Source organism: Thamnophis sirtalis, unplaced genomic scaffold (assembly GCF_051295495.1).
Source record: "Thamnophis sirtalis isolate CommonGarterSnake01/CBP01778 unplaced genomic scaffold, rThaSir2_p1.2 scaffold_3, whole genome shotgun sequence".
Taxonomy (NCBI): domain Eukaryota; kingdom Metazoa; phylum Chordata; class Lepidosauria; order Squamata; family Natricidae; genus Thamnophis; species Thamnophis sirtalis.
In genome coordinates this window covers 141276485-141298963 of record NW_028261383.1, presented here as the reverse complement: position 1 = coordinate 141298963, position 22479 = coordinate 141276485, and the positions used below count along the sequence as shown (strand labels likewise).

The following is a 22479-nucleotide window of genomic DNA, read 5'->3' as shown; positions in this document are numbered from 1 at the left end:
TTTATTTTTTCCTTTCCTGTTACATAGCAGTGGGAGTAATTACTATTCTACTTATATCTATGATTAAGATTATGGAGCTAGTTTGTAGCAGTAGTTAAGATGTTGGCCTAGAAACAAGGAGACTGTGAGTTCTAAACCTGCTTCAGCCATGAAAATCATTTGGGTGGCTTTGGGCCAGTCACTTTCTCCCAGGCCAATCCACTTCACAGGGTTGTTGTTATGAGGAAATTAGGAGATAAGGAGCATTGGATGTGGCTGCTGCCTTGAGATGATTAAAAATAAGGGTGATATTAAAATTGAATAAATATTATTACTACAGTTGGGCCTTAGGTTTGGATCCCCATTTTACATTTAGGAATCTGTTCCTCCACTTCTCTATTCTTTTTCTTCCAGATTAATGTGTCATTTTCACTTGTCATCTTAGTGTTCTTTTTCCTCCAGGCATGCAAACAGTTTTGTAATGGAGTTTTCTGGTGATTTTCTCAATGGTTGATTTGCAATAATGAACGAACTCACTCCAAACTTGCTTTCCGATTACAATTCCCCCCCCTCCCTAAAAATAGTTTAAATTGAGCAGAAACGGAAACTAGTACTGATAAGCATCATCGCACTTTTTAAAACAAATTTTTGTAACTTTTCATTCTGCTAATTCCCACCCATTTATTTGCATAAACTTCCTCTTCAGACAAAACTTCCAAAACACTTGCCAGTGTTTACACAAAAGAGGAAATAGCTTCTTCATTCTTGTTTAAAGATGATTGAAAGAGTAGGGTTTCTGTATCTCTTGTTAACATTGGGTAAGGATTGCTTTATTTTTTAATAATAGTTCAATTTGTTTAATGTCACTCAATATTAAATGTTTCAGTTTGTTTAATGTCATTCAACATTAATTATTCTTAATTTCAATCCATTTAGGGGTGCGCAATACGAAGGAATATGGTGGTGATAAGAAAGATAATAGAACTAACCCTGGTAAGTTTCTCCCTGAAATTATAGAAATACATTTATTATATGTTATATTTCTATTTTCTATTATTAATGTAATATTTTTCCATTAAGACCATCACTTCATAGACTTGGTTGTGATGTGTACTAAAGTATCTGTGCTAAGAATGCAGAACCATCTGTTCAAACATAATTTAAAATATATATCAAATTTTAAAAGAAAAATGTAACATATAGAAAAAGTTTTAATTGTCTGTTAGTCATCTGGAAATCTGGCTGGATATTATAATGGAAGAATGGCTGAGGATTTTCTGTGTCTTCTGTGCTCAGACCACAGAAAAGAATATATATTTATTATTACATTTTTAATCCTTGTATTTGGAATATATACTCTGAACCAGTGGTGGTATTCTGCCGGTTCTTACCGGTTCGGGCGAACCGCTAGCCGTGGTTGCTAAAGGCTCCGCCCATCCACCCTGATGTAATGCACGTCCTTTTACGCATACGTAGAAGGTGGTGCGTGCGAGTGTCTCATTTTTGGCCTCCAGTGCCACTCTGCCATCCAAAAACAGGCCCATGCATCCTGTTTTTTGGCTTCCTTGACGTCCAGAGGGCAGGTGGGGGCTGGTGGGGGGTAGGTGGGGCAATGTGGGCGGGACAGCTGCATGGTCCCACACAGGCCAGATTAATGGCTTCGGCTGGCCGTATCTGGCCCGTTTAACCCCATTTTACAACCTTTCTAGCCAAAGTTGCTAAGTGAATCTGGCTTCCTCATTGACTTTGCTTGCAAAATGTGATCACATGACCCCAGGACAACATGGCCGTCATAAATACATGCCACTTGCCAAGTATCTGAATTTTATCAGGTAACCACAAGGATTCTGCAATGGTCATAAGTGTGAAAAATGATACACCTCCTTTTTTCAGTGCAAGCAAACAGTCATTAAACAAATGGTCGTAAGTCAAGGACTCTACCTATATTCCAATCAGGATCCACACAGTTTTAGTCTCAGTCCAAAATTTTAAAAAAAGGTGACTTCTTCCCTTTCACAACAAGAGGAGGAGGTTGAAAAAATAGCTGCCCATCAAAATGCGGTGGAAAAAACAACAAAAGGCAGCTGCTGGAAATCCTGTTCCGTTTATTAGTCCCACCACATTGTGAGGAAAAGCTCTTTCTCAAGAGAAATGCTTACCCTCTCCTGTGTGAACTTCAAGCAGCTTCTCAGGAGGCTATAAATCTCCCTTGGGAAAGAGATTTTCTTCAAATTGTGCACAGATAATACAGAGAAGTGTCTTTGAAAGGACTGCTGTGCTCTGACCCCCTTTTTTTCACTTTAAACCAGGGGTGTCCAACCTTGGCATTTTAAAAATGGTGGACTTCAACTCCTAGAATTTCCCAGCCAGCATTCCCAGGAGTTGAAGTCCATACATCTTAAAGTTTCCAAAGTTAGACACCCCTGCTTTAAATCAGACCTGGCTGGAGCCTAGAGTTACATTTGTGAATAAGGCAGACATTTTTAACATGAAACTCCAAAAGAGTCCAATCAAAGAAAGGAATATAAACCTAATATTTATTTATTTTTCAATTTCTATGGCCACCCATCTCAAACAAGTTTATATAATGCTAATAAACCTAATATAAAATTAAGCATAGAAGCTTCATGCTCTTCTCCGGGAGCGCCGAGAACCTTTCTGCCTCCACTGGACTTCGTCTTGATGACATCGCCACAGCTGCCGGGCGCGGACAGATGGAGGTAGCTAGAGCAGCGCCGAGGCAGCCCAGCAGGTGAGAGAGTGAGCATCAGGCAGCCTGATCCTCCATCGCTCGCTTGTTCACCTGCCGGGCTGCCTCAGCACCGGTCCGGCTACCTCCATCTGTCCGCGCCCGGCAGCTGCAGTGACATCATCAAGACGATGCCCAGCAGAGGCAGAAAGATTCTCAGCACTCCCGGACTTCGTCTTGATGACGTCGCCACAGCTGCCGTGCGTGGAAGGACGGAGGTAGCCCAAGCCGTGCTGAGGCAGCCCAGCGGGCGAGCGAGCGAGCAAGGATCAGGCACCTGATCCTCCCTCCCTTGCTCGCCGGGAAGTGAAGAGAAGAGTGCGAAGTCCAGTGGAGGCAGGAAGGTTCTTGGCGCTCTGGGAAGCCACGAAAGCGACTGGGGAGTGCCGAGAACCTTCCTGCCTCCGCTGGACTTTGTGCTCTTCTCCGTGCGCTCCTCGCAACTGCCATAGACATCCAGAAGTGGCTTTTGTGGCTAATGGGGTTTGGGCTTCAAGCCCAACAGCCTCCACCGCTTCTGGACGTCCATTGCAATCGTGAGGAGCACACAAAGTCCAGTGGAGGCACTGCTCCCTAGACGCTTTCATGGCTTCCCAGAGTGCAGTGCTCTTCCCCGGCGCTCCTCTGATGAGAAAGATGAGCTATATAGGCCACCATTCAAACTTTAGAAATCCCAGATTTCCAGTTTGGTATGGAGACTCTTTTATTTACATCTTAGACCTCCAACAATGTAAGAGGCTACCTGTTCATCTTTAGAGTGCTCTATTGCTTATGTGTGCTCTGTGAAAATCCTTTCACCTACATTACTGCCCTGCAATAATATATGTATCTATTGACAGAAACCAGGGAAAGCAGGAATCACAGAAACCTTCTATTGTCTCTGATATAGAAAGTTTCTAAAAGCTGAGGTTATTGTGGAAGAACAGCCAAAAGCAGAATGTTGTTTTTTTCTGACAAAAAAGATAAACTACCCACAAAATAAGTTAAGTGGAGTGTATTGTTCTAGTTGCTGTTGCTCATGATTTATTATCTTTGACAGCAGTGAAATGTATGCAGATAAAAAAGCAGTAGGTGAAGAAAAACAGATCTCCTAGAGATAAAAGTTAGATTCTCTAGATCAGGGGTCCCCTATCCCCAATCTGTGGACTGGCATCGGGCCACAACATGCCAGCTATCGGACCGTGTAAACAAGCAAAGCCACATACGCAAGATGGAGGCAGCACACCACGCCCACTTCAGTCCACGGAAAAGCCCCTCTCCACAGAACCAGTCCCTGGTGCCCAAAAGGTTGGGGATACGGCTTTGTGGACGTGGCGTCGACAAAGTGGACATGGCTTTGTGGACGTGGCGTTGCTTGGTGGGGGAGCTTGGTGGCAGGGGAAGGATACTGCAAAATCCCCATTCCCTCCCCACCCCACTAACCTGCTTTCCAGCTCCATTCTCCTGTTCAGGGCAACAAAAGAAGATTGGCTGGGAGGAAATGGGGGTGGGGCCAGCCAATTTGCCGGTTCTCCGAATACTCAAAATTTCCACTACCGGTTCTCCAGAATCTGTCAGAACTGGCTGAATACTACCTCTGGGGTCACTGCTTTAGATCACAAAATTTCAGAACTAAACATGTTGGTGATTTCTTCACACAAAAACAAATCACCATTATTGAACATTCATAGATGTTGAAGTATTGCTGAAAGCAAAGATCTGTTTACAGGATCTGCATCGGAGAAAGATTTTTTAAAAAAAAATCTTTACAATAATGAGCAACATCCATCTTCAATAGTCTTTATGGGGGGGATTTGATGTATTAAAAAAATAGTTGGAATATAGCTGGAAATTAAAACTGCTTATCATATGGATTTTCCTTTCCATGCAATACAGAAATTCAGTTGTATTTTTACATTTTCCTAAAAATTTCCAATACAAGTCCTTATTCTTTTAAAGAAGGAGAATATTCAGAATGAAAAGCAGAAAGGTCAACTTCCAGAAATCATTCAAAAATGAAACAAATCTTATTTGGCAGCAAAACAACAAGTATTTAAATATTTTTTGTCAGGGGGCTTTAATTATTATTTTTTATCCTAGGATTATGCATTTGTTTCTATATGGATTGTGGGTTCCCCCCTTTTTTGTTTATCCAGTAGCTGCAGAAAAGTTCATTGGCCTAAGTTCAGCTAAAGTAAAGTGGTAGCAGTAACACTAGTGAAACAGTTTTTCGTGCTGTTAACAGAAAAGTCTATTAGTGGATTTTCATGGGAGGATAGCAAAGCCAAGCTCCTAGCACATTACATCCCATCAGCGGAGACAGCAGGTGGGTTCAGAAGACAACCATCTTGGACAGGGGTGGGATCCTACCAGTTTAACAACCGGTTCTCTGAGCGCGCACTTCACAAGCACACAAGCACTTCGCAAGCGTGCATGCACAATTTACAGAAAACTCACCTTTGGCATTACTGCTGGCGAGGAAAACAGCTGAGGCGCGGTAGAGTGGATCAGCTGGGCTTCGGAAAAGGAGATATAGGTGAATATAGCGCAGAGGTGGGCGGGCCCACTTCAAAGTCAGACCGAACTGGTTCGCTCCCAGCTGATAGTCAGAGCTACCGGTTCACCTGAACCAGTCCAAACCGGTAGAATCCCACCCCTGATCTTGGATAAACAGCAGACCAGAGGTGGTATTCTGCCAGTTCTCCCCGGTTCGGACGAACCAGTAGTGGTGGAGGCAGGAGGCTCCACCCATCCAGACATCATCACAGACACTCTGCGCATATGCAGAAGCGCTGTGAGTGAATGCTCCCAGTTCCGAACCAGTAGTGAAGATAAGAGGATTTCATACCTGCAGCAGACACAATGGGACATAAATAGGGCAGAGAGTGGATTTGTATTTCTTCGTTTATACCCTGATTCCATTTGTGGCTAGAAACCTATGAAGATGTGCTGAAGAGTCAGTGTCACAATTTACAGTGTAAATTGTTTGATAATCAATGTTCAATTTTTATTACAGAATCATCTCAGAATGCTTCCTCTTGCTCAAAGGATATCAAAATCTACAGTCCCACACCAGAAATTACCATTGGAGCAAACGTGACAGTGGTGTGCTACTGGGAGACAGACCATTGTCTGCCAATTAATTACACCTTATTTTTAAACAAAGGAAGAGTGCAAGGTCCTGCACCACAGACCACGAAGGAACAAAAAGTTTTATTTAACACCACAATCCATTCCAACAATCAACTGGGTCCGTATAAGTGCAAAGCTGGCTACATGCGTGAGGAAGCATATGGCCCAGGTTTCAATTTTACATTAAAAGGTACATGTATTTCCTTATTAAGCCCACAAGTATGTTTTAGGGGTAGCTTTGGGGTGTTTTTTTGTTTTAGGGTTTGTGCTTTTGATACTTATTCCCCAAAACTGGGGGAATTTTTAAGTCTTTTGTAATTCCACCTGATTATTATCTCTGTCATTATAGCTGGACAAAGGTTCTACACTACATTTGCTCCATAAATAGGAAAACATGTGAAAAAGGCATAGGGAGTGAGATATAACAGTACTGGGAGTATCTCCTAGCCAAGTAAAAAGAGTCTGGGGTAGATGAAAAGATTGTCCAGTGAAGGAGAATACTAAAGTTGTAACTCAGTGAGGTCTAGGTTATTTCCATTCCTAGTCTAGCAAGAAATTAGATTTTTCATAGCTTTGAAGGAGAGACTGTTTTTAAAAATTTGATAATAGGTTATTTTTATAATCTATTATCAATCAACAATGATTATTGTTGGTTTCTGTGTTAGTCTTGGAAACCATATTCCTAAAGGGAAAGACCATGTTTAGTCTGGTATTCATAGCAACCTAGACAAAGGAAATACCTATTTCTAGGTTTTTTTTTCCTTCCTGATTTTACTGAGTGAAAATAATATTTCCCACAGTTCTTACTTTATCAAAAATCAATGTTAGGGTCAGTCTCTGCTTGTATTCATCTTTTATCTCAATGACTCTTACACACAACTATAAGGAACATTAACGGGGTCCTCACATTTTTCTGTTAGAAAACTACTACTTTGCAGAATTCTACTTGGTAAATGCCAGAAAATAAACAAAACAAGGACCCAGGTTCTTCTTTCCCATTAAACTCAATTTATTTTATTTTCTAGATTATGAATCTTTATAAGTTACTGGCATATTTATTTTTTGTTTGAATCTAATCCCAGTGACATAAATTGATTTATTTATGAGGTTGCACAGATTCTGTGTACTGTTAAAGGGTCATAGTATCACGATGTTTAAAAAGCCACCATGCATTTTTTTTACTTCAGCTTAATGGAATCTATACTGAGATACTACAGTATGGTTCTAAATCTTGATTTACAGTGTACTATTAAAACAGGTCAAGATTTAGTATGTTTGCCCAGCAACTGACTTAGATCTTTTTATGAATACAGCAGTTTTCCTTAGGTTCAGAAATTTGCTGTCTCTTTGTTGGGCTAGATAGGTGGAGTTTTGCTGGATAGTCTATTCCTCTTGGTCTGCACCCCATCTCTCTTTAAATCTTGCTCCTGAGAGTTGAGCATCTATAGTACTTGGGGGAAAGAAGGAGGGAAAAGTCTTCAGACAGAAGAGAAAATTGATGGAAATTGCTGCTATTCATCGATTTTTTAAATTGTTATTCTGTTCAACTATGTCCAATTCTCAGCAACTATCTGGAAAAGTCCCTGCGGTTTTTTTAGCAAGTTTTTTTGTTGGGGTTTTGCCATTTCCTCTTTTCTAGGCCTGAGAGAGACTGACTGGCCCATGCTCACCCAGCTGGCTTCGTGCTTAGGAATTAAAACTCATCATCTCCTGCAGTGGTGGGATTCAATTTTTTTTACTGCCTGTTCTGTGGGCGTGGCTTTGTGGGAATGGCAGGGGAAGGATACTGTAAAATCTCCATTTCTTCCCGATCAGCTGGGGCTCAGGAGGCAGAGAATAGATGGGGGTGGGGCCAGTCAGAGGTGGTATTTACCAGTTCTTGGAACTACTCAAAATTTTTGCTACCGGTTTTCCAGAACTGGGCAGAACCTGCTGAATCCCACCTCTGATCTCCTGGTTTCTAGCCTGATGCCACAACCACTACACCAAACTAAACAAATAAGCAGTAATCAGTGGAATATCAAGTTTAGGATATTTAGTTTATTTAAAATACCACCATACTTAATGAAAGATACTCATTAATATGATTTTCTTCTTCTTCTAGCACCAGAAAAGAATCTAGCTCTTTTCATTGTGCTTCCTCTCATTTTCCTGCTGCTATTGATTGCAGCAGTTGTCATAATTCGACTATTGATCTTTCCTTGGTGTAAGGCAAGTGAGTATTGGTTGGACTTGGTTTATAATTACACTCCTTTTGTCAGAACTGTTTGGTATTCTACAAATTTAGAGAATAGAGCATAATACTTCAAACCTATTACGTATCATGAGCTTTAATTTCCTTTACTTTTCAATTAAATTTAAATTAAATTTAGTGTACACAATTATTATATGTTCAGGCAACTTGATTGTTTTGTGTGTTGTTCTGCCTTCCAGTGGGTTTCCAGGTGCAATTCAAGATGTTGATGATCACCTATAAATCCGTATAGTGGAACCACATGCTGCAGAAGGTCCTCACATCTATAATTTAAATTTAATTAAACTAACAATAACATTAGCAGTTAGACTTATATACCACTTCATAGTGCTGTGCAGCATTCTCTGGGTGATTTACAAATGTCAGCATATTGCCCCCAACAATCTGGGTCCTCATTTACTGACCTAGAAAGGATGGAAGGCTGAATCAACCTTGAGCCCTGTCAGGATCGAACTCAAGTGTGGGCAGTTTCTGCCTGCAATACTGCATTCTAACCACTGTACCACCGGAGTCCTTTGTGGTATGATATATCATAAATAGGATTAACTATTAATATAATTTAAGGAAGAAATTAAATTTTGGAGTTTAACCAGCATCTATAATCAAAACTTTGAGAGATCACATATGGCCTTGAAGACTCAGATTGAGATCTCTGGTTTTCAACTGGGAATCCCAGGATTTCATTTGATTTCATTCCATTGTTTCATTTGATTTCATTTATATGGCCACTCAGCTCACCAAACTTTGGGAAGCTAATATGGCATTAAAAAAATAAAAATCAATCTACTGTATTTGCAGAGGATTTAGGAGGCCTGCAAAGTGCTCCTGGGAACTGGAGAGAGCAAAAATGAATGAAAAATGGGCCATTTTTTTGGTCGTTTTTGCTCCCTCCCCCCTGCCTCCAGGAGCATTCTACAAGCCTCTCAAAGTCTATGCATGCCCTCTTTTTTGCAAAAAAACCCAGGCCCGTTTTTGTGAAAAATTGGCCGTTTTTTGCTCGTTTTTGTCCCCCCCCCCCCCCGGAGCACTTTACAGGGCTCTCAAACTCTCTGCATGCCCTATTTTTTTAAAAAAAATGAGGTATGCCGAAGGTTTGGGGGACCTGGAGAGTGTAAAAACTTTTTTTTTAAATTACCTCTTCAAAATCTTGGTGTGTCTTATACTCCGGTGTGTCTTATAGTCCAAAAAATATGGTACATTGTGGTCATCAAATACATAATGTCACCTCCCAAGACGAGTATATCTAATATCCTGAACTAAACGATAGAGGAAAAGACTGACTTCTGAAAGACTATCAGAATTAGGGCCAGTGAAAAAAAAATGGGGGGGGGGAATGATTTTTACAAAGGGCAGGTACCACTACAGAAAAGATACATTTCTTAGGTCCAACCAGATGACCTTGATTTAAGGAGAGGACTTGGAGCACTCCAGCTTAGAATAGCATCTGTGATGGCACAATGCAGCTGGAGACAGGTGGCCTCACAAACATCAGTCTTGTGCCATATGGGGCTTTGTAGGTGATCACCAGCATCTTAAATAATATGCCCATAATTACCAATGCTGCTGCACTCTGGATCAATTGCAACTTCTGGACGATCCTCAAGGGCAGGTCCCAAGCAGGCCACATTACTAATCTAACATGAAGAATATAGTTTTACCATGGGAGTGGGGGGGGGAGATCATTGTTTACTTGAGCCCATTGTTTCTACAGCTGATTTTTTTTCTTTTTTTCTTTTTTTTTTTTGCAGGGAAACTGAAATCAGCTGATATTTGCACTGCATATAATGAGACTGGTAACTGTCAACGTTTTAGCATTGCCATAAAATGTATTTCTTGCCAATGAATAAGAAGTAGGAAATATTTTTGAGCATTTAAAATAGCCCCATCCTTACTCTTTGAGGACAGAAACAACCTTTTAGGTGGATGATGGTGCACTTGTCTTAAAGAGCCATCAATGATCTTAAGCTTTGCTCCCAAAAATATCTATAGAAATAGGAATATTCTTTATTGGCTAAGTGTGATTGAGCAAGTAATTTGTCTCCGGTGCATAAGCTCTCAGTGTACATACCAACAACAAAGTGATAAGTCATACATCATAAATCATAAGATACCAATAAGAGAAGGTAGAAGATGGGAAGATGAGAAGGATAATGGCAATTCTGCTCTACTATAAGGGTATTCTATACACATAAGACAGTGCTGTGGGGGTTGGGTTAGCCTCAAGATGGAGCCACAATTAGCTTCAGTGAAATGGTCTCTAATAGTTTTAAAATACTTTTTGATGCAAATCAGACCAAATATAAGAGAAATAGCTGGCTAGGATTAAACAATGGCCAAACATAATACAAAATCATTGGTCTCTGGATACACTTCAAGGCGCTAGTCGTCACTTATAAAGCCCTTCATGGTATTGGACCTGGGTACTTGAGAGACCGCCTGCTGCCAATTACCTCCACCAGACCGATTAGATCCCACAGACTAGGCCTCCTCCGAATTCCATCCGCCGGCCAGTGTCGACTGGCGATTACCCGGAGGAGAGCCTTCTCTGTGGCTGCTCCGACCCTCTGGAACGAACTCCCCGTGGAGATTCGCACCTTCACCACCCTCCAGGCCTTCCGCAAAGCCCTTAAAACCTGGCTGTTCCTTTAGCCTGGGGCTAAAGAACCGTTGCCCCTATCTCGAATGGTGTGATTGTTGCGTGTTTTTAAATCATGTATTGTTTTGTGTTGTTGTTAATTTGTCTGTATCCCCCTTCCCTGGTTTGAGTTGTGAGCCGCCCTGAGTCCCCCTTCGGGGGAAAAGGGCGGCATACAAATGAAATAAACATTCAACATTCAAACATTCAACATTATAAACAATAGAAAACAGGCCTTTCCAACAAAATCCATCTCTGACTGTAGATCATGATCATAGTGCTATTATAAGCCTACAATTAGCAGGACAATCAACAGAGTCATTTGCATTTTTAAATGCATACCGATGCCTGCACAAATAAAGGGCACATGAAAATGTACAAAGTGCAATGATAAACATCAAATGCTCAAGAAGCTAACCAAACAATGTTAAGTCTTTTTGGTTTTACCAAAAACTCCAAAAGAGACAGCATTCAAGCAACCAAGCAAACCAAACCAAACCATGTACTGTACAGTATATAGAAAATGTTTAGGGGAAAAAAGAACCTGTGTGGATGGCTTGCTAAATCAGTGTGGGTCCCACTGATGATGAGACTCAGGATGCATCTACAAATGCAGGGAATCCTTAAAGGTACTCTCAAAGCTCCACAATCAAGACAAATACAACTGACACAGTAAACAGAGACACACATTAGACAGGCCAAGCTAATCAACTCAACCCTATATTACAGTGTTTTTCAACCACTGTGCCGCGGCACACTAGTGTGCCGTGACATAGTGTAAGGTGTGCCGTGGGAAAATTACTTTATATATAGTCAATATAGGCACAGAGTTAATTTTTTTAAACATTTTCTAATGGTGGTGTGCCTCGTGATTTTTTTCATGAAAAAAGTGTGCCTTTGCACAAAAAAGGTTGAAAAACACTGCTATATTAAACCTTTTTTGTATTTACAATGGGTACGCAAATGAAGAAAAAAACAAGCAGTGATTTTACCTTCTAGCCCAGTGTTTTTCAAACTTGCTAACTTTTAAGATATGTGGATTTCAACTTCCAGAATTTCTAGCGAGCATGGATACAAACTGCGCTGTTCTAAGTGATGAATGGGAGAACAACAGCCAGCTCTAGAACTTAAATGCCTGGCTACTTCGCTCCAAAACTTTGTCTCTGGGCCACTTCCACCCAGTCTAATCCCATAACACAAGGGCCTAACTACCTGCTGTATCACCCAGAGAGGAAAATTTAATAAAGCATTCCAACTGCAAGAGATAAAAAAAAACATTCAATCCTATCATCAAAACAACAGAGACAACTATTCCTTTTCAAACAGCTTTGTTGTATTTCATGCTTGGACATGAAACCAGCCTGCATTATTTTTAAATGTGTTTTGTTTCAAGCATGAATCATTTTGAACTTGGATCATTTCAGGTTTGAACCATTTTGCATATCCTAATTTATATTTTTGAATTCTTCTTTCAAAAAATGTCACTTAATTCATTGCCCTTGCTATTATAATAGTACCAAATTTCTTTCTTGCATTATCATTCAGATTATGAAACTGCTGACTATTGCAATTTGAAAATGAAAACCAAGACAGATGACAGAAACGGTAATTTTAACTTGCATGGATCAAAAGCATTCCCTGTGTGTGTGTGTGTGTATGTATGTTTAAGTTGTTTATTTGTTTGATTAAAACAATGAAAACAGTAAAAAGTATTAGAACTGTAAAAAGACATTAAAACGTCTAATTTGAGGTGGATACTAAAGCAAAATATCTGGCCTGTTAACAATATAGCTAGGAGGCATGTGTGCCCAGGCTCAGCGGCATGGGCAGGTTTTTAGAATTTTATGGAAGGCTAACAGGGTTGGGGAGTGGTCTATGGATGACCAATTGCGTACATTTGGGCCAGTGAAACTAACCAATCATTATAGTATCCTTAGGTAGCGCTGCCTACCTAAACGGGAGCTTCCTAAAAAAGATAATGAAAAAGTCTACATCAGAGCAAGAGAGCTCCTTGCTGTTTCAACTGCTAGTTTACATACAGTACAGTCAGCATATACATGAGATAAATGACTTGGGTGCGAAGCAATGTAATTAAAATGCAGAGCAGGTACTAAAATAAAAATTATATGCAGTTCTCTAGAATTGGATGGAAAACTTGCAACTCTTGGTAGTCATAGGTAGAATAGCCAATAGTGAGACAGTCAGTGAGTTGTAGTTCAACATTGTCTCAAAAACTACTGGTTCTTCGCCATTGCTCTACAACTATTATTGGTTGAAAGTGAGGTCTATTTCTGAAATGTTGCGAGGTCATTCTATTTACTCAGAAGTGAGTGCCATTGATTTCAGTGAGACTTCAAAATACCAGTTCAGTGCAGCTGAAAACACAAACCCTGCTAGGAGAGGTAGGCCTGAATCATCAGCATGTCCAAGTGAAAATTACGCAACTTTTACAGTGCAATGGAAAGGCACCTATCAGTTTTCTGACTGGACAGGTATCAGCTTTATAGCTGACTTATCCAGGTATGATGACAGCAATTTGTCACAATCTTCTACCAGCAAGCATAGATCTAACTCATTTTATTATCTAACTTTAAGAATTATTTTTGGGAGTCTTTCCTCAGTATGATAACATTTTTAAAATTTATGTTTCTATTCTAGTGAATGACTATGAAGACAGTACCATAACCTATGCAGAAGTCATCTGTAAATGAGAGTGATTCTTTTATACAACAAGGATGAACGTTTAAATTATTCTTTAGTTCCATATTATTTTTATCACTCTTTATCTGTACAACACAGCAGGCAATCCAACATCAGAATACGTATCTGAACACTGATGCGGTCCCCAGAATCTCATTTTTCACCATGCTAAAAAATGTTGGTGGCAAACAAGTTTTGAACCATTCTAGTTCATTTTCAAGATTACAGTAAGAGAAAGATAATGAAAAATAAAAAAATGTGCAAGATATATACAATTCAGAACTATTTTTGGAATAGTTGACTCCCAGAAGAATGCCATGATGGAAATTGAGGCAAGAATATCTAAATATCTACAATCAGACTTTTTTAGACTGGTGCAGGCTTCCTTCCTAGGCTCTGACTTATTGTTGTTGAAAATGGGCAAAAAAACCCAAAACCAATTTGATAAAGTATGGGCTTAAATGGTCCTCCTTGAGATGATAATTTCCCTTAACATATCCATCCCAATTTCTATTTAAATCCAAATTACAGGCAAAAACAATATTGAACCTTTGAAATTTTTTTTTAAAAAAACAAGATCTTAAGCTTGGAAATGGAATGTTAACATATTTCTGTTTATGTTAGACATAGTTCTGTAATATTATAAACTCACCATTGTAACTAGTTCTACACATGCAAGATTTTGTCTGCTTTACCTTCCCATCTCATATGGAAAAAAAGGCATATTTCAGCAAACAGAATTACATACCGGTATTAGAGAAGACATACTTGACTGAACATATTCTGACCTAAAGAAGTATCATCATTCAGAAAGAAAGGTTCAAAGTTGCCTTTATTTTTTAAAAAATCAAGTATTTTTAGCTGAAGACATATATTTGATTAAAAAGTCCTTTAATCTAGATATATGCATCGTTTCTTTCAAAGTGGTATCTCTGGTTCGCAATTGCACCAACCCATTCTCTAGTGTGGCATCACTGATCAGGATTGTGAAAAGCACACCCATTTCATCATACCTATCAACAGGAATAAGAACAAAGAGTCATGGTTCAAGTATATACAGCAGCAGCAATACCAGGCATATATATTAGGAAAACATATTTTAGGAATAAATTAGGGCAGAGGTCCCCAACCACCAGATTGCAATCCATTACTGGGCTGGAGCCTACTCAGAACCCGGCACGTGAGCAGCAGGCCAACATGCACACGAGGTTCAACTTCTGCTCATGAAGCCTGGTTCTCTTCCTCCTCCCTGGGCTCCAAAGCTGCAAAGGTTGGGAACCAGTGAATTAGATATGATCCATTTAAATCTTCTAAATTACTTTTAAATTGCTTTAACAAAGAATTGCTTTTCAAATGGAGCCCTGAATTTTTAAAAGACCTAAACTGTAGCTGGAGTTATATTTCACTCCAAACTATAAAATACTTTGTATAAATCTGGTTTAAGTGAGAACTTATCCAAGTGTGATTTATCCAATAAACCACAATTACGCTACTTATTTATTTTGTCAACTCACTAAACTGTATGTTAAAGAATATGATTAAATTCAATTTACAAATAAATGCAGTTATTATTTTTTGTATCTTAAGATTAATTGGTTTGCTCAAAGTTGTTTTGACATTAACAACTTGTCAATGTTGTAAATTTTTCAACATTTAGCTCTCAACATTAATTTCTGAATTATGCCCTTTTTTTCCTCCTTACTTTGTATAGAGCTGCTCCAAAGAAGATTGCATGGTTTCAAGATAGCCAGGCCAAACAGAAATCTCATTTTGTAACAATTCTTTGAACAACTCTTGGCACACCTTTGAAAAAAACAACACTTTCTTGAATCATTGAATAAAAAGACAAAATTGTAAAGATAAAAAATTTATATCTGGCACTGAGATTTAAATACATGATACATACGAGGGGTCCTTGGTGCTGAACTTGTCTGCTTTCTTGCAGACGTTTCATTGTCCTAATGAAACGTCTGCAAGAAAAGAAGCAAACACTAAGGGCCCCTCATTTCAACCCTGAGCTACAAATATTATCCATTATAAATACATGATATTTTCTGGGTGAAAGAGAAAAGAAAAAATATCCTTGTGCTAAGATTGATCCATTTCTTCCAATACATTTTATTTTTAATTTTGTACATTTTTTGCAAAATCCAGAAACTATTTTTTGTAATTACTTAAGATTTATTACCATTGCTAGGAATAAAAGCTTGGTGCTCTCAGGTCCCATCCATGACAAGAGGGTCTTATTTTATTAGACTTTGTCTTACAATTCAGGCGTTCTGATATAATATCTGTACAATATGATACAGTTCTAATATTGAATATAGGTTTTATGCAAACTAATAACTGAACAGAATTATAGAGAGCAATTGTCTATTCGAGTCCTGGTAGCCAAGAAGCCAAAAATATTGCAAGATGTTAAGAGGAGTAAAAAGTTTTCCATAAGCAATCAGAAGATTTTACAAAATGGATCAAAATCTTACACTGCCTGTTAAAATCAGAATCACAAAATTGGAAATGACCTCATAGATTATGTGGCCCCATCACCCTGCTCAATGCTCATCACAGTAGATCCATAGAAATATTCAGCTGTTCTGAGTGGGACTGAACTAAGCAATCTAGCCATTTTCTTAGAGTTAGTTTTTAATAATAAAAATGATATTCAATTTATTTTAGTTACTTGTTTTCCATTTTAGATGCCCCCAAATTAAACCCTATGTGATCAAATGCAGCATAACAATTGGTACAGAAGATTGACAGAACAATCTTTATAACCCTGGTGAACTCGAGTGAGATTAAAAACAGAATGGAGATTCTCTGTCCAGTTTTCCTACACTCACATAATATACCATATTTTTCGGAGTGTAAGACACAGCAAGGTTTTGAAGAGGAAATTTTTTTAAAAAAGTTTTTGCACTCTGCAAACCTCCCAAAAATGACCCATTTTTTGCAAAAATGACCCGTTTTTTGCAAAAACAACCCTGTTTTTCGTTTTAAAAGGGCATGAATAGCCCTTAGGAAGCTTACAGGGTGCTGCTGGGGGGGGCAAAATTGGGCCATTTTTCGCTTATTTCTTCCCTCCCCAGCCCCCCAGTAGCTCTTTGAAAGCCTTCTAAAAGCTATGCATGCCATTTGGGTGAAGGGGCAGAGTTTCAGGAGGCAAAAAATGCTGTATTCAGTGTATAAGACACACACAGATTTTCAGCCTCTTTTTTGAGGGAAAAAGGTGTGTCTTATAGTCCGAAAAATACGATAATTGTGACCTGTGACTTAGTACTAAGGAACATGCTCATAGCGAAAGCATTTCTAGTGCAGACCTAACTCCCATAGATATCAGCTTCAGTGCCAGGCAGGTTAACAGGTGAGTGGATCAGAAATATTTCTCTTCTGCACAGCAGAATCCTTGATCCAACAATAGGTATAAAAAAGACATATACATTTGAAGTTGTTTTCTTTAATGTATGTAGAATTAAATCTACCCTATTGTTACATTATATTTTCCTGGAAACACCCCACGTAGATTCTGGCTATTTTTTTTTCTTGGAGAAGGGCTTTTATCTTTTATTAGCCAAAATAATTAAATGGAAAGTGCTTTTTTTTAAAAAAACACCATCTGATTTTGTTAAAATAGAGACATAAAAACTATTTTAAAAATCTTGCTGTGATAGCTCACCTGCCTCAACTCTATTGCTGGCCCTCTTCCCATATCCAAAGCAACTTTGATGGGTGCCAAACACGGATGAAGCTTAAGGACCTGAAATAAAACATTTTTGAAAATAATGTAAAAATAACAATTGCAAATATTTACAAAGCAGGATGGTTCTTAAAGATAGCTTCTTTTTTCTCAGAATGCCCCTGCTGGGAAAAATGAAGGTGACACCTGCTTAGTCCCTCTGCAACTTCCAGAGTTTTTTTCTTCTATGTCTTCAACCTTTAGAATTATTGGGGGGGGGGGGGAGAGAAACACACATACAGTAGATGAGGAAGGTGGGAAAGGGTCAAAGATCACCTTTTTCTTATGGAAAGTTTCCATATCCAGCCCACTGAAAGTAACGCAAACTACATTTATAGTTTTCAAATTTACAGCTATGGAATATTTAATTCTCCAAATCAAAAGACTCAAACAGAAGACAGTATTAAACACATCTGAATACAACTGCAAAGGAAGAATCTTACACTCAGCTTCCATTTGCATTGATTTAATTCAATTGAGGAATATGAATCACCTGTCTTTGCAGAGCTTTCTTTTTGGTCAAACCATTTTCCGATACTTGCATGCTATCATAGAGGTACGCTAATACTCCACTGTCCAAATTGCCGTTCACAGAGAGTACATGAGGAACAACATTCTTTCGCCCATCTCGACCCTGAAGAAGAAACATCAAAATGTGCATTCAGTGAATGTGCCCACATTTCAGCTCGTATTATTATACCAAATGGATGGTAAGGGGGAAAAGGGTGATGGTGCTAGCATAACAACAGCACTAAAGAGTTTAATAAAACTTACATACAATCTTGATACATTTCCTGGATACATTTGTAATAGTTCATTGTCTCCCAGCATCTGCAGAGTTTCTATTGTTTCCTTCCCCCAGGGAAAATTATAGTACAGATTGTTTCCTCTTCTTCCTTCTTCATTGTGAGTGGCACTGCTGAAGTTAGATGGGCTTATGGCAAACTATTAAAAAGAAATATAAAAATGCAGGGATTTACAAACTAAGTATATCCCAGATACACCCAAATTAAGACTATGGATATTTCAACATAACTGAAAAGTCTATGCTTTTCACTTTGGAAAGTAAGTACATATTCAATTAGAAAAATCTGGTTGGGAAACAACGTATACCTCAGAGCCATACTATACAGACACTGACTGTAATTTTTGCTGAAATGGGAAAAAATTATCCCAATTCTAACAAGTTGTAAAAACTTATCTTAACATCCTGCAAAGTAATTGTAAAAAAGTTTTTTTTTAGTTTTTTTTTTTAAATCGTTTGAAATTTTTCTGTTTAAATTCCAATTAATTTTGGCCTGTTATCTATAGAAATTGAATTTTTTGGTTTGTAGTTGCTGATTTTCTGAACTACTCAGATGAAAAGTAATTTAGTGACCATTAGATTTAAAGCAGTGAGCGGCATGAATTAAGTGTAAGAATATCAATTCTGCTTTCAACTTCACAACAGCTTTTTCATAGGAACCATTCAATATTTTGATAATTTTAACAGCTAATATAGGTAAGATCTCTCTAAATACCTTTCTCCACCACTGGAGTCGCTGACGTAACCAATAGCCAAGCCACTGTCCAGCTGTTCTGGCAGAGCTGTACCAAACAAGGGACGCCATTGTCCTTTCACCTGTTCTTTAAAGAATACCAAGAAGAGGTCAACAAATAAGCAAGTTGTTTTTCTTCCAGAAAAGGGCACATATCTACTAAAAAGAATTTAGGAATCTGGATTACTGTACCTCATAGGATTTTTGTCATTTGGATGAAAACATACTCCTATTTGTGCAATTCCAAAAGGCAGTCTCTGGTTTACCAACTCCAGACAATCAATATAATGCTCTAAAGCACCTATCAACATAAATGAATAAATATTAACAGTTGATGCATTACAATATTGCAGGATAATTTCATTTATCCAGAACAGAAATAGTCCATGGTTCGTGACCCGTCAAAACCGCGGTCCACTAAAGCGCGCCCGATTAAAGCGCGTACGTGACGTCATCAGCAGCGCGACAAATACGACCGCGGAGAAAAAAGGGCGCTTTAAAAAGCGCTTTTAAAGCAAGCCGATTCACGTAAAGGTAAGGGTTAGGTTTAGGGGTTAGGGTTAGGTTAAGGGTTAGGGTTAGGGTTAGGGTTAGCGTTAGGTTTAGCGTTAGGTTAAGGGTTAGGTATAGGGTTAGGTTTAGGGTTAGGTTAAGGGTTAGGCTTAGGGTTAGGTTTGGGGGGGGTTAGGGTAAGGTTTTCGCGTTAATTTTAAGTTTACCGATCACAGCGTGCTGTTTTCGTCGCGCTGTGATGACATCACGTACGCGCTTTCGTCGAGCGCGCTTTAGTCTACCGCGGTTTTGTGGTGGAACCCTATGGTTAATCATATCATGCAAATATGCTATGCACTGATGTAAATGTGTCATACAATTTCGTGATTTGAATGCTTGAATACCATATAATGACCTAATTTCAGACATAACAACATTTAACAAATCTGCATTTAACAAATTTGCATTTTCAATTAATAATTACAGTACCATCTCTGTACTGTTAAATGAAAGTTTAAACCAAGTTTAAACCAACCAATAGCCACATAATCTTAAAAACACAGGAGTCCTGGATTAGGCAACAACTAATTAATCACAAACACACCAAAATAGCAAAACATTTATAATTACAATATAATGCAAGTTCCTCCTTTTCATGTGGAAAAGTAGCAGCACATTTATGCATTTTTATGACCTACCATCTACCCTTTGTGGCAGTGCAGACAAGTAGCACCAACCACTAACACAACCTTTATTATATAGTTACAGAATCTTGCAAATGTGAAAATATCTCTCGTGTCCCTCCTTTTTACTCTCCCAAAAACTAGGGGGGGTCGCTTTTGAGGTACTTTCTCCATCCCCACCCCTCTTTGGATTCAGATTTCATTTATAGGCCTGCTTAGGCTGCAGCTCTTCCTCCTGTCTCCCAGGAGGCATCCCCACTTGCCATTATACTTATTTTACCTTATAGACCAATGGTTCCCAACCTTTTTTTGGTCCTGCCCCACCTAAGCATCTCTAAAATCCTGATCCCTCCCCCACATATAATTATTATTATTCAAAAAGTGACACCTACTTACTTGGAGAAAGCCTAAAAGACCATTCACTTGGTTTAAACAAGGTTCTAATTGCCCCCATTAAAAATCAAATTGCCTCCCTGTGGGGTGTGGACCCCACATTGGGAACCACTGTTATAGACACTCCTGCCCCAAAGCCACATATTCCAACATTTTTTGACACATGACTGAACAACAGAGTGCAACCTGTTTACAGATTCAGGGATGCAAGAACTTCACTTTTGTAGCTTTCCTTATTTGTGTTATATTGGGATTGTTATGTGTGTTGGGCCTGGTCTCTGGGTGTTATGTGAATTTCGTTGTATGTGTAAACTGTGTATATACGTACAATGACAATAAAGTAAAGTATATAGAACTGCTGTCACTGAATCCCTGATCCGGAGACATTATTGGTGATGTACTGCAGATCACGTCCACATCTCAATTCTGATTTTCCCTTTGAACGCCAGCATTTCAGGCCTTCTTCCCACGATTGAGCCATGTTAACACAATGGTTAGAATGCAGTACTGCAGGCTACATCTGTTGACTGCCGGCTGCAGTTCAGAGTTTGATTCTCACCGGCTCAAAGTTGACTCAGCCTTCCATCCTTCCCAGGTGGGTAAAGTGAGGACTCAGATGGTTGGGCCCAATAGGCTGACTCTGTAAACCACTTAGGGCTGCAAAAGCGGTGTATAAGTCTAAGTGCTATTGCTATCAGAAGTAATAACCTACAGAAGCCACATCCTACCGTGAAGGAGGTTGTCCCGGAGCATCCCAGACCGGGCTAGCATTTTCTGCAAGGCGGCGAGCTGCTGCTCTCCATCCGATCCGGCCTCCTGCAACAAGGTCTCCCCGACGGTGCGCGGATGCACCAGACGCAGAGATTCCCCCAGGGGTCCTTGGTCAGCAGCGGGCTCGAGTCGAGCCGGGCCCTCCACGCCCAGCACTTGCTCCCGAAAGACCACCACGGCCTCCCACCACTGAGCGGCAAGGTTCTTCTTCAGCGCCACCCCGAGAGGCCCGAAGGCCGGGTGGTCCCCTCGTAGGTAAGAAGCCCAGGTCTGCCTGTCCTCTTCTCCGCCTCCTCGGAGGAAACACCGCCTCTGACAGGCGGCCAGGGCTACTTCGCCGCACTCCTCGCCCGCATGGTCGGTGCTGCTGCAGGAGCGCGACTGGGTAACCGAGGGAACGGCGGAGCCCCGGAAAAGCCGCCACGGCGCTGCACGGCTCCCCGCGGGCAGCTTCGGGCTGTCGAGCGGCTCCCACGGGGCTTCAGGTTGCCTCTCTCCCCGCCTTTTTCGGGAGCGTTTGTGGAGAAAACTGAGACGCCTACCGGATACAGGGCAACCGGTGCCTCGCCCGCCGCTGCGAGCTATGGAAAGGCTGGGATTTGCAAGGCACCCGCAGCCCCACCGGGAGTACCGCCCGAGCCACATGTAGGAAACGTCCTGGGTGGGTGGGTGGGTGGGTGGGTGACTGATTGGAATGAGCATGCGCCGCTTGCACGGGCACTCGCGGAGGGAGGGAGTTCCTCACGCGTTGTGTAACAGTGACGACACCGCAGAGGCTTTCGGGCGATGCTGAACTACAACTCCCGGCATCCTTCGCTTGCTAGCCATGCCGCCTGGGGGCTGCTAGAGATTTGTCCCCCTTCGGTTTTTGGCCGAGCTCTAATCTTCCGTTTTTGGAGGCGGGGTGAAAGCCGTCAACGCAAATTAGTGAGATTTGAGTGATATTCGCCATGCCTTTATCATCCAGTTAATTCAAGACGCTTAAAGGAAGCTAACAAATGCTGATCTACTTTGACTCAGAAGCCTTGTGGCGGAAGCCTACAACGAGGAGTATTTCATAGGGCGATTTTATGTTGGATTGGCCTTCAAACCAATCCTAATCTACCATTAGAACCTGCATTATTTTCAGCAGTCGTTAACACAGGTTTTTCCGAAAACGACTAGTAGCTGTATTTCAATATAGGTAGTCGACTTACGACCTCAATCGAGCCCAAAATTATTAAGGCAGTTAAGTGAAATGTGTCCCATTGTACAATATTTTTTGCCATAGTTAAGTGAATCATGCGGTCATTAAACGAATCTGTTTTCCTCCATTGACTTGCCAGCTGGGAAGGTTACAAATAGTGATCACATGGCCCGGGGGCCGAGCAACCATCATAAATACATGCCAGGTGCCAAAATTTTAAATTATGTGATCTTGGAGAAGTTGCAATGATGCAGT

At 40.1% G+C, this 22479-nt stretch overlaps 2 protein-coding genes across 2 annotated transcripts; one reads left to right on the top strand and one right to left on the bottom strand.

Annotated features, from left to right (window-relative positions):
* Positions 1-741: 741 nt before the first annotated feature.
* Positions 742-14988, top strand: LOC148048209 (allergin-1-like). The gene is made up of 7 exons (XM_087710254.1): positions 742-797; positions 916-972; positions 5724-6029; positions 7944-8054; positions 9842-9886; positions 12274-12333; positions 13387-14988. Exons 1-7 carry the CDS (start codon positions 755-757, stop codon positions 13437-13439), a joined length of 675 nt encoding a protein of 224 aa, XP_087566380.1. The 5' UTR covers positions 742-754; the 3' UTR covers positions 13440-14988.
* On the bottom strand, positions 14243-21695 carry POLG2 (DNA polymerase gamma 2, accessory subunit). The gene is made up of 8 exons (XM_087710252.1): positions 20996-21695; positions 18892-19000; positions 18682-18787; positions 17936-18106; positions 17655-17795; positions 17102-17182; positions 15131-15231; positions 14243-14441 (listed from the first exon to the last, which is right to left on the bottom strand). The coding sequence occupies exons 1-8, from the start codon at positions 21681-21683 to the stop codon at positions 14276-14278; spliced, it is 1563 nt and encodes a 520-aa protein (XP_087566378.1). The 5' UTR covers positions 21684-21695; the 3' UTR covers positions 14243-14275.
* Between the last annotated feature and the right edge of the window lie 784 nt (positions 21696-22479).

Coding starts and splice junctions, on each gene's coding strand:
- LOC148048209 (XM_087710254.1), top strand. CDS start 755: ATGATTGAAAGAGTAGGGTTTCTGTATCTCTTGTTAACATTGG. Junction 9,887..12,273: donor CACTGCATATAATGAGACTG/GTAACTGTCAAC, acceptor ATTATCATTCAG/ATTATGAAACTGCTGACTAT. Junction 12,334..13,386: donor CAAGACAGATGACAGAAACG/GTAATTTTAACT, acceptor TTTCTATTCTAG/TGAATGACTATGAAGACAGT.
- POLG2 (XM_087710252.1), bottom strand. CDS start 21,683: ATGTGGCTCGGGCGGTACTCCCGGTGGGGCTGCGGGTGCCTTGCAAAT. Junction 17,183..17,654: donor AGAAAGCTCTGCAAAGACAG/GTGATTCATATT, acceptor GTTTTATTTCAG/GTCCTTAAGCTTCATCCGTG. Junction 15,232..17,101: donor CAGCAATAGAGTTGAGGCAG/GTGAGCTATCAC, acceptor TTTTTTTCAAAG/GTGTGCCAAGAGTTGTTCAA.